Below are 12,782 nucleotides of genomic sequence, written 5' to 3' on the forward strand. Positions count from 1 at the left end.
TGTTGTGGCCTCTCCCATTGCAGAGCACAGGCTCCGGACGCGCAGGCTCAGAGGCCATGGCTCACGGGCCCAGCCGCTCCGCAGCATGTGGGATCTTCCCGGACCGGGGCACGAACCCGTGTCCCCTCCATTGGCAGGCGGACTCTCAACCACTGCGTCACCAGGGAAGCCCTACAATTTTTAAAAATGTCAATATCATAGAAAACAAGATGAAACTGGAAAGTATACGGGGGTTAAGAAACAAAAAAGAAAATACTATAAGGAATCTAGAAATCAGAAATGTGAAATGCAAACAAAATGAAAAAGTAAGAAAGAGGCAGGTCACTGTGGTGATGGCAAAGTTCTATGTCTCTGATTGTGGAGGTGGTTACACACATTCACACCTGTGATAAAATGACACAATTCTACCCACTTGCCCTGCCCAGGACAAGTGATTGCACAAGTGGTGATTCTGTGCAGCATCTGGGGGAGCTGGGGAGGGATATGGGGTCTCTCTACTATCTTTGCAACTTCCCGTGGATCTACAATTATCCTAAAATAAGTTCTTAACGAAAGGATTACAAAGAAAATAAATGCAGATCCCACATATGCAAGACTAGAGTTCCTGGGGTCAGGACCAATATCTTAATAAGTAATTAAAAAAAAAAACCTTGGGCTTCCCTGGTGGCACAGTGGTTGCGAGTCTGCCTGCCTATGCAGCGGACGGCAGGTTCGTGCCCTGGTCCGGGAAGATCCCACATGCCGCTGAGCGGCTGGGCCCGTGAGTCATGGCCTCTGAGCCTGCGCGTCCGGAGCCTGTGCTCCGAAACAGGAGAGGCCACAACAGTGAGAGGCCCGCGTACTGCAAAAAAAAAAAACCTTTCCTAAATAAAAGAATGCTTGACTCCACATACTGAAAGGGTGCTGTGTGACAGAGCAAGGTGGCCATGAGGTCAACATAGAGACATAGCCTAACAAGGTTACTAGACTTGAAAGATCTTACTAGACTTGAAAGTATCTTTGGCATGAAGCTTACAAAAAGATCAAGTCAATTCTGAGGCAAAAACTGTTGCCATACAGAAAGTTTATTTTATTAAATCTATGGATTTTTTCTTTTATGGCTTTATAAAAGATCTTTTATATGTTCCTCTATGGAAAGATTTTAATAAGCAGAAAATTTTACCTAAGCAGTGAAATTATCATAAATGTTCAATATTTTGAAACAAATTGAAATTATATTTGATATCCAAGTTACCTATTATGTGTTTCCCAAGCTGCTCCTGGATTTTGCATATTCATCAGAAATGGTGTGGGTAAGCTAGAGCTAAGTATCCGGGAGAGCAAAAAATACAAGAAAGGAAAAAACCTTCTAAAGACTAGGAACTGTATAACTTATGTCACAAACAAAGGGCTACCCACTCTCCCTAATAGGTCAAGGGCTCTGAGAAATGGAGACAAAAAAGACTAACAGTCCATGAGAAAAGTGGGCAACAAACATGAATAGATATATGATACAAAAGGAAATATAAAGGAAAAGATGCTCATCATCACTCATGATTTAAAGTTATAATGAAATAGTTTTTTTTCACCTATCAGACTGTCAACAAAAAGTTTGATAAACATTCTGTTGGTGAGGTTGTGGGAAACAAGCTCTTTCCTAAACTGTTGGTGGAAAATTAAACTAACACAACCTCTACAGAGGGGTTGTACTAATTTAAATAGGAACGTGAATGCATATACTCTTCGACCCAACAATCTCATTTCCAAGAATTTATCCTGTAATACATCTGCATGAGTGCAAAGTAATACAGATAAGGCTGGGATAAGTAACCTTGTGTAGCAAAACATAAGAAGTGTATAAAGGACCCTCTACTGACTATAAAGAGGGATGAAAATAAGAATATACACTCATATCTGTGTATGTGCACAAATAAAGACCAGAAGGAAACCTAAGAAACCAGCAACAGCAGCTCCTGGTGAGAGGACTGGAGAACGAGGCAGACAAAGAGCTTAATGGAGGGAAACACACACACGTGCACATTTATACACAAATACACAGACACATCTGATGAAGCATTACATTCACACTGTTCAAAGTTCTATGGACACACACATATATCTGTATATGTGTAAACTTTTGACACAAGTTGACTTAAGGCATTTTTGAAAAATTAAAAAGGTCTTATAACTTGAAGCTTAAGTTACCCTACAGGTTGTGCTAAAACGTAAAATATTAGGATTCTTATCCTAACCTTTGAAAAAGCACTTATCAATCTCATTAGTATTAAGAACACAAATAATACTGTAAGATAAAAAAAATCCAAAATTAACAGTTATTTAAAACGCTGATAAGAAAACAGTAGAATGCACACCTTCAACAAACACGGATGGTAAGAGTGCAAGTCTTTAAGACTCTTTTAGAAAATATTTTGCTAATCCAGAGAGCCTGAAAATATTCTTATCCCTGACTTGGTAATTTCACTTCTGAGGAAATCAGTTAAAACACAGGAAAAATTTTATAAGCAAAGTTGTTCATCTCAGTATCATTAAAATGGCAAACAAACAAACAAAAATGGTAAAATATAGTATCACCAGTATCGACCAGAAGCACCAAATAAACTGTGACAGATTGATTATGCAGTCTATAACATTAATTTTCTTTTAAATGCAGGAATTATTTTAATAAGTGAAAAAAGCAGGGTATGAAAATTTGCAAAGAAAAATATCTTGAAAGAAATTCACAAAATATTTATAAGGTTACCTCTGAGAGATGAAGCTACAAATGACTAATTTTCTTTACACTTTGTTCCAATTTTCCTACACTGAGCATGTATTTTATTACTTAAAAAAAAAAAAAAAAAAGGTTAAGCACCTACCCTGATAAACTATTTCCAGAAATCTCACTAGGAGAAGAATGACTCAGTGGAGAAGTGGAAGGTCGGAAGCTATCCTGGTCATCCTCCGAGCCATGTCCACCACACTCAGGAGAGGGATTTTTCAAATCTACCAGAAAGGTGTATTTTCCAATGAGAACAGAAAAAAAACCACTCTGTGTAATTTTTTGAATGTGACCAATTTACTCTGACACTTACCAACACTTTTAGGTGAGATTATGGAATGGTTTTCAAAAGTCACATGCTTTTCACTGCTACTTGTCTCACTAACATACTCATTTTGCCTCTGATATTTTCTACTATTCTGTGTGTCTTCATGCTCTTCTGACAGCCAGAGGGATGCTACCCTGGGGTTCCTGACTAATGAGCTATCAAGGGCTGGAATGGATATGGAGGCAGCTTTTTCACCATCACCGGAATCTGGTGATTTATGGTCAATGGAATGTGTCTTCACATCAACCCCTGCACCCTCTCTCTCTCCCATATTTGTAAGAACTGAATTTGAAGAGTTTATCGTTCTCAGTGATGCCTGGTCCACGCTCTCTCCACTTTCACCATAAAAACCAGCTGCTGTGTCTTCTTCTGGCTCCCTTACACTTATGCTAGTAGCACCCAGGTCCACTGCATGGATGTCATGTGTAGTCCGTTCTTTGGACAAAGATAAATCCCAAGTATCAGACACACCAGCTCTTGAAAAGTTGTCCATTCCACTTTCATATCTACTAATTTCTGTTTTTTTAAGGTATTTCTCCATATCAAATGCGTTGGATCCATTACTTTTTTCCAGCTCATTAGGTAAGAAATGAGACACAGCCGAAGAGTGCTTTTGTTTACCATCGTCCTGAGAAGTCTTCTCTCGGGTTTTATTTGAAAGTGCCTTGATCATGGCGGCGAGCTGGGAGGGGTCAGCGTTCACTGATGCATCTGCGATGGCAGAAGCAATGGTGCTTATCCTCAGCACAGAATCACCACCGCTAGGCAGTTCGCCTGTGCGTCTCTGGGGTTTGCTGTTGATGAGGAAAGTGTCCTAGAAATGAGAAAGTTCACATCAGTTCCATGGACAAGCACATATTAGTTTAAGCTTTATTTGTAAGTGCTACATAAGATCTGACAGCAGCAAGAAATTAATGGTATACCAGTTAAACCTCCTAATGAAAAAAGACAGCTGCTATCAACTTGATTTGTAGAGTACTTGGTCACTTACAAAGTCGGTTCATCAGTTGTTCAAAAAAAACCCTTCAGGAGTTAAAGAAATGCTAAAACTGAATCAGAAAATAATTTAAAACCAAAAAATTAAAATACTGAAATTGAGAAGCCACTGAGCCACAGTGACTGCAATTATGATTCTTGGTAATTTCATTCAATTGTTAGAATTATTTATAAGCAAGACATAAACAGAAACCAGGGGTAAAATAATGAAATGGAACCAACAGCAAAGCAATATTAAAAAAATGCAAATTAAGACTTCTGCCTCTAGTAATAGCAGACTAAGTGATGCAAACCAACTCTTGCTGACAGCAATGAGACAGCATATCCGAAAACATCTCTTAGAAGGCGCTGGAGAGCCAAAAAAGGAATAAAAAACTATGGGGCCAAAATCCAAGAGAAGAGAGCATCCCATAGAGGTGAGCCCAGTCCCAGGGATGCTCCGCCCCAGGGGAGCTGCTTCAGGAAGAGGCTACTGCTAAGACATCAGGAAGCTTAAGAAGCTAAGAAAATCTTTTTTGAAATGATAATTTTTTTAAAAAGAAGCTAAGAAAAGCTGCTCTATGGGAGTAAGGGTACAAAAATCAGGTTCAGAGTTTGCCAGTGATGAGGGGAAGGTGGTGAACATGGTAAATATCCATGCTTTAGGACGAGACCACAGAGGGTTACTACCTAGGAGTAAAGGTGGCCCTCAGGAGGACCGGAGGCCAAGCTCCAATCAGCTCAATCCCAATAACTGAATTAAAGCAACCTGAGACTGCTACTGTTCCTCGCTCAGAAGCAGCCAAAAATCCTGTCTGGAAGATCTCCCATGGCCTCAAATATTTCAGCAACTTTTCCTGTAAAAGTCCACTCCTCTATCAATGAATGACACACAATGTTCCAAGGTAATGTGGCCCACATTACAGAAAAACACAACCGTGGGGCATGCAGACAATGGATTATCAGCGTCTAAAACACATCTAAATCTAAAATCTAAAACATACTTAAGGAATTAAAAACAACATTAAGAACTCAACGGAAGACTAGAAATTATCAAGAAAGAACTAAATGTAATTTCTATAATTAAAAAATACAATGAAAAATTAAGAATCCAATGGACAGGGGGTTCCCTGGTGGCGCAGTGGTTAAGAATCCATCTGCCAATGCAGGGGACACGGGTTAGAGCCCTGGTCTGGGAAGATCCCACATGCTGCAGAGCAACTAAGCCCATGTGCCACAACTACTGAGGCTGCACTCTAGAGCCCACGCTCTAGAGCCCGCGAACCACAACTACTGAGCCCATGTGTCACAACTACTGAAGCCCGCACGCTTAGAGCCCATGCTCTGCAACAAGAGAAGCCACCACAAGGAGAAGCCCGTGCACCACAACGAAGAGTAGTCCCTGCTCAACGTAATGAGAGAAAGCCAGCGTGCAGCAACGAAGAACCAACACAGCCAAAAATAATTAATTAATTTTAAAAAAATTAGTATGTCTTACAAAAAACCTTCCAGAAAATAAGAAAAATGAGACCAGGAAAACCTTGGTACCAAAACCAAACAAGGACATTGTAAGAAAGAGCATCAACCCACTTGTGAACACATATGCAAAATTCTAAATAAATTATTATCAAACTGAATCCAACCACCTATAAAAATGATACAGTATCATGACCCAAGTGGAGAAGAGCAGCTTTAATATTCAAAACCATGTCATGTAACTCACCACATCACCAAAAGAAAAGAAAACTCATGCTCACCTAGATAGATGCAAAACAGCACTGGACAAAATTCAACCTCCTTACCAATTAAAATAAAACTAGCAAACAAATATTAGAAGGGAATTTTAAAAACCTGATGATAAATAAAAACCTAGAGCATCCATCAAATTTAAAGACAAAATACTATTGAAAAGTTTTCCCTCTGAGTCAGGGAAACCCAACATCACCACTTCTATTCACTGTTCTAAGATGCAGTCAAGTAAGGCCAAACAAAGAAATGAAGGTATAAAAATTAGAAAGGAACAAAAATGTTGGTATTCTCAGATAATGTAAGTACATATACAGAAAAATCCAAAGAATCCATAAATAAAAATGAATTTAGCACACTTGCTGGAAATAAGGTAAGTATATTAAAAAACATGTATTTCTGTTTAGCCACAACAAAGGGAAAATTAAGTTCAGAAAGATAATATTAAAATACCACTTCAAACAATTCAGAAAGAAATCTAACAAATGATGTGTTAAAATCTCTGCACAAAAAAGCCCAATAAAATACAGAGAGGAGGGCTTCCCTGGTGGCGCAGTGGCTGAGAGTTCGCCTGCCGATGCAGGGGACACGGGTTCATGCCCCGGTCTGGGAAGATCTCACATGCCGCGGAGCGGCTAGGCCGGTGAGCCATGGCTGCTGAGCCTGCGCGTCGGGAGCCTGTGCTCCGCAACGGGAGAGGCCACAACAGTGAGAGGCCCGCGTACCGCAAAAAAAAAAAAAAATACAGAGAGGAACTAGAACCTAAATGGAGGGACCTGTAATCTTCTTGGATTAGAAGATTCAATATTATAAAGATGTCAGTTTCACCATTCTATAGATTAAACACAATCCCAACTTAGAGCTCAGCACGGTTGCTAGTTGGTTGTGAAAGGTGACAATCTGACTTCAAAATATATATGGGAATGTAAAGAACAAGAACAGCCAAGATACTTTTACAGAAAAATAAGAGGGGAAGACTTATTCTGCTAGACATCAAGACCTACTATAAAACTATACTATTTTAACAGTGTCATACTGACATAAGAAAGATCCCAAATAGCCATCAACAGTAGGGTGACTATATCAACAACAGAATATTCATAAGAGAAAACTATACAGCAATGAAAATTAGCTATTATACTTATCACAGTTGCATATTGCAAACCTAAGTGGAAAAAAACGAAGAAAAATATATGCTACTGGGACTTCCCTGGTGGCACAGTGATTAAGAATCTGCCTGCCAATGCAGGGGACACAGGTTCGATCCCTGGTCTGGGAAGATCCCACATGCCATGGAGCAACTAAGCCTGTGCACCACAACTACTGAGCCTGCGCTCTAGAGCCCACGAGCCACAACTACTGAAGCCCACGTGCCTAGAACCTGTGCTCCACAACAAGAGAAGCAACCACAATGCAATGAGGAGCCCACGCACCGCAACAAAGAGTAGCCCCCACTCACCACAACGAAGAGTAGCCCCCACTTGCTGCAACTACAGAAAAGCCCGCACGCAGCAACAAAGACCCAACACAGCCAAAAATAAACAAATAAATAAATTTATATTAAAAAATATATATATATATACTACTACATGATTTCTTGTATATAAAGTTCACAAACGGGTGAAAATGATACAGTGTCATAGGTCAGACAGAAGGAAGTAGTGTTCAGGAGGAACAAAAAAATGGCTCCTGGGCTGTGGGAAACGCTCTCTTTCCTGAGCTGGGGTGTACATGGGTGTATAAGCTGTGATAACTCACTGACTGTAAGTTTGTTTTATAAGCTCTTCATACATTTATTGTACACTGATAATATTTAAAGGATACTTGTAATAAAATTGAGTAAGAAAAATGTTATGCATTTTTTACATGTGACTTTATCTTGATCTTGTATGAGAATTATGACAGCGAGGTTTTAGCTTTCCTTCATGAAAGGCTTAAAATACCTCTGTTTTCCCTTTATTGGTAGTTAATGTCACATCATTTTCATCCACTTGTAAAATACTCTCCAGTTCTTCAGCCTGAAGTGTAACTGATCCTTCACTTAGCTGTGCCTTTAAATCTCCTGTAGAAAATATGTAATATTCAACTTACATCTATACACTCTCTCACAGAAACAATCTGTGGGATAAGGACCACTAAATATCCCAACCCCCCCCACCCCCCACTGGAATATAGGCTCTTTAAGGACTAAAGCACATTTTATACAATTTCATGATACAATGCATGAGGCATTATACTAGCAAAAAGTAGCTGCTTGATAATTGTTATGTTAACCAAGAAAGTCTGATTTTAAATATTCATCACAGATATTTATCATATTTATACTATCACAGTCCAAATCTGAAAACTTCTCTTTAAAAGTCCACCTAAATAATAAATATAATAGCTAAAATTCGTTAACTCAGTAGTTTAATAGGCCAAAGTTAACCCAACCACTTGAACAGATTATATTTCATTTACTTTTGTTTTTACAAAAGGATTTAGGTGAATTTTGGCTGACTTGTTTCTACTTTAGATTGAAAAGGCAATGTGAAGTTATATAAAAATCAAATCTGTAACTAATACTCAAAAAATTCAAAGTGGTATATACATTACTTTCTTCCACATAAAGAACATGATCACACAACCACTAACTTACAGGTTAATAAAAAACTTCATTTAATCCATTACCTGAAAATAGACCATGGTTAAGATGAGCCATTTCTTTTTCCAAATTACTTCTTGATACATCTGATTTTCTTATTAGAGCAATAGGGTCTCTCTTCTCTGGTGATCTAATAAAATAACCAAATGATGGCTACAAAATAAACATGCCAATTATTTCCTTAGTTTTCAACTGCTTTGAGAAATTCTAGACTATTTTATCCTAATAGTGGTAACCTAGCTAAAATTGATTTCAACAAAATGATTCTGATTTTTCCATTTAAACGTAAGTTGGGACTTCCCTGGTGGTCCAGTGGTTAAGAATCCACCTTCCAATGCAGGGGACACGGGTTCGATCCCTGGTCGGGGAACTAAGATCTCACATGCCACGGGGCAACTAAGACCCCTCACCACAACTACTGAGCCCACATGCCGCAACTAGAGAGAAGCCCGCGTGCTGCAATCAAGACCCGATGCAGCCAAAAACAAAAAAAAAAAACAAAAATAACATAAATTACTAGAAATGAACTTTACAAGTCCAGACAGGACCTTTTATTTCCTTACTGCTAGCTATCTTTAATCATCAGAATGAATATTGTCAAATAATTTGCCCTTACTAAGAAATCCAAATTAAAACAACCCAGAAACGATACTTTGTTCCTCCAGTAATTGTTACTGAGCACCTGCTATGTGTCAGGCACTGGTAATAATCATCAGTGACATGTCAGTGAGAAAAAAGATATAAAACTTCCTGCCTTCCTGGAACTTACAGTACTTACAAGGGTATTTTATTTTACACAATAAATATGTCCTTGAAAATCTGTATTAAGATGAGATACATTCCTACTGCCCTAGATGAGCGTTCAGAAGGTCACATTCAAGGACCTTGCTCAAGGGCAGGGAATTCCCACCTGGCTTCCTTCCAGAGCTCTCACGATAGACCTAAAAAGCAAATTCACTAATGCACTCAATTTTTGATCAATCTTCACTCAAGGATTTCCTCCCTTGATCCAGCAACTTGAACCAAGTAACATTTCATAGCTAATACAAAATGACAGATCCATCTTTCCACTGTGTGGTGTGGTGTTTTGTCCAGCTGTTCAGAAAGGAATTCAGTTACGCTTCAACTTCTCTTATAATGTCAAAACTAATCCATCCAGGCAGAAAAATCTGCCTAAGTATTTACTCTCATTCTTTAATTCACTGCATAGATAGGACCCACAGTTCAGTTTCAAATTTTCCTGTAAGTCAACTTCTAACACCCTAGCTGTTTAAAATTATACTCTTAGTGAAATCCTATTTTAATACACACTCCCTCCGACAGCACTATGTCCCTACATGAAATTCACCAACAGGTCCTTCGACTCTACCTCCAGAGGAAATCCTGAACCCTATAACTTTTCTGTTTCCGTACTGCCATCCTAGGCCTCGGCCTTCATGGCATCTCTTCCACGTGCTAAGCCTCTGCCTGCTTCTCCTCCTCTGAGGCTCAGGAACCTCCTCCACCCAGCTCCTGTCACACCTGGAGATGGGCCGGGCACCCTGCCTCCAAGCACATCTCCCCAGTTCCCTTGAGATGAACCCAAGCCCTGCAATGGCCCCTCATGACCTGGCCCTTGTCTACTTCTGCCATCAGACCACCGACCCGAAGCCCACTCACACGAGCTGTGGGCCTACTCTCTGCTTCTCCGATATGCCCTCCAGCTCCCACCTCCAAGACTTTTCTGGGTACACGCTGCCTCCTCCCCACCATTCGGGCACCACCCCAGTGCCCCTCCTCAGACACCGCTCTGACCCTCACAGGCGACACAGCTTCTCCTCACTCTTTCATACAATCTACCACTATCACTTACATTTAAAACTTTTTACATGTACATCTTAAAAAACCAAAACACTCCTATATTTCAAAACATGTTTTTAGACCAGAGGTTTAAAAAATGAATCTCTGAATTCTTCCCACAACCAATGATATAACATCAGCAACCAATGAAACAGCAACTAACAGGGATGGAGTACTTAATGCACTTGAGGCCGTGCTAAACGCTCTACGCGCACCATCACAGTATCCCCCAAAAAACTCTATAAGACAGTATTCCATTCTAGAAATTGGAAAATCAAGGCACAGAGGAGTTAAATACATTGTTCCATGCCACAGAACTAGTTAAAAGACAGAGCTAGGACTGCAGTCAGGGTACAGCCACTAAAAAACTGAAGCTCTTTACCACTATTCCACCACGGAGTCCCTAATCTGTCTCTGCTTTAAAGATACTCTGATCTAGCTACACCATCATAACCTTCAAAACATAAGGGCAAGTGAATTTAACCACTTCTAGAACACATGGTACTTACTCTTTTCACACTGTAACCACCACCAAGGCAACCGAGAGCTTCAGACCTTTGAGCAAAGAACTCTCCTAAAGACAGACGTAAATAAGTGGCATCGTCTTTGTCCAAATCTGATGTGCTAAGTGATCTCCTCAACAGACCATAATTGACTGAAGTTCCCCACGATGTATCCCCTAGGGCAACTGAAGTGTTCTGGGCATCTATATTTTCTTCCTAGGAAGAAAGTCATCATTTCATTTCATTTCTCCAGCAAGCCTTCTGTTTTTCTAATATATAAAAATACAAATTTCACTAAGGAAATTTAAATATTTAAAAATTTTAAAAATGTGGACAAATTCAAGCTTAAGCAGATAATAAAGGTAACAAAGTCTAGAAAAAGAGAAATTTTTTAATACCTGAGTTATGATATGCATTGTTTTAACATATTGCTTAAGTCAAATACTGATTGTCATTAACACAAATCTTTAGAAAGGAGTACATCTTCAAATAAAAACGAATAGCACTACCTCATTTTAAAACATGGTAAAAAACTATATCTTTGAAGCCTATTAAGGCAATTTTAAGTGAACTAATAAACACTATTTCAGTATGCCAGCTTTTTCTCAATTAATAATTTAGAGTCTGAAGGAAAAGGCAGAAATTGTCTAAACATGAGAAAACTCAAGATATAATTCTATACTCACTATATATCTATTCAGAAAGAAATGAACATTTTGCCTACATTTAAATATAAGAAAAACTCTAAACTTTGGTTAATGTCAATAAAATACAAACCTGCATAAACTGATGCTCTTTATTAAATTCTTCTTCATCTTGTGCAATCAAATCCAATGCATCAGCTTAAAAAAAGAATAAATTTCATAATTATATTGCACTGATGCCTAATTAAATACTAGCATATAAATATAACATAGCTAGTTAGGAAAATGAAATATTAAAGAAAGAAAACTGAAAGAAGTATGTGAAAGCTTCCATCACAGAACTGATGCATCTGTATTAAGCACAATAAGAGCAAGTGGTTCTGAAACTTTTGGTAATAAACACCCTACTGTGATTGATTTCATCAGGTACTAACTTGCCCTAACTTACTAACGGGGCTTTATAATGTAAGCTTTTTATAAAAGATTCACATTAACTTCAGCCTTGCAGTTTGGCACACATGAGTTAAGGTACCTGCCCATGAATACCCATGGAATTTCATCTGGAACATCAGACGGAGAAGCCACTCTGTAAATTTGTCATGAAGATGTCTGCTGGGGTGCCAACTACCTGTTTGTCCCAACACCCAGGACTGTCCTAGTTTTTGTTTTTGTTTTTGTTTTGCGGTACATGGGCCTCTCACTGTTGTGGCCTCTCCCGTTGCGGAGCACAGGCTCCGGACGCGCAGGCTCAGCAGCCATGGCTCACGGGCCCAGCCACTCGGCGGCATGTGGGATCTTCCCGGACCGGGGCACAAACCCATGTCCCCTGCATCGGCAGGCGGACTCTCAACCACTGCGCCACCAGGGAAACCCCTGTCCTAGTTTTTGAAAGGAAAAATCCCACATCCCAGCAAACCCCACAGCCTGGGCAAACAGGAACAAGTGTTCACCCAGTGTCTGCCCTCAAAGTTCCAAATGAGCAACTCAGTTCACCTTAGGGAAACCAATGGGCACGCAGCCCTCCATCTCTAGGCCAAGGCCACAAGGCTGGGGTAAGTGAGCAGAGGGCCAGGTGTAACACAATGGGGAGAGGACAGAGACAGGCTGAACAGCAAATGATCCTGCTCAAGGCATTAGAATTTAAAAGGATTTTAAACATGTGGGCTGAATCAGAAAAGTCTGCAGGCTAGACTCTGGACTTCCCATCTGCTGCCCGTTCTGCCTCTGCCTGGTGCTTCCAGACAGTGGCTGGAAGGGGAGGAGTGAACAGCAACCCAGAAGGGACAGTCCACTTGTGGCCCAAACAAGAGAGATATCCCTACTCTCATCAGTCCATCAGGGGCTA

At 39.8% G+C, this 12,782-nt stretch overlaps 1 protein-coding gene across 1 annotated transcript in view; it reads right to left on the reverse strand.

Annotated features, from left to right (window-relative positions):
- The window catches only part of CEP192 (centrosomal protein 192), an 87,768-nt gene that overhangs the window by 49,809 nt on the left and 25,177 nt on the right, over positions 1–12,782 (reverse strand). The window contains exons 9-14 of the mRNA XM_007460046.1: positions 11,571–11,635; positions 10,800–11,009; positions 8,478–8,604; positions 7,751–7,869; positions 3,072–3,900; positions 2,856–2,982 (exon numbers count right to left, since the gene is read on the reverse strand). Of these exons, the coding sequence (XP_007460108.1) occupies positions 2,856–2,982; positions 3,072–3,900; positions 7,751–7,869; positions 8,478–8,604; positions 10,800–11,009; positions 11,571–11,635 (1,477 nt within the window). The remainder of the gene's footprint in view (positions 1–2,855; positions 2,983–3,071; positions 3,901–7,750; positions 7,870–8,477; positions 8,605–10,799; positions 11,010–11,570; positions 11,636–12,782) is intronic.

Source organism: Lipotes vexillifer, unplaced genomic scaffold (assembly GCF_000442215.2).
Source record: "Lipotes vexillifer unplaced genomic scaffold, Lipotes_vexillifer_v1.1 scaffold987, whole genome shotgun sequence".
NCBI classification, from domain to species: domain Eukaryota; kingdom Metazoa; phylum Chordata; class Mammalia; order Artiodactyla; family Lipotidae; genus Lipotes; species Lipotes vexillifer.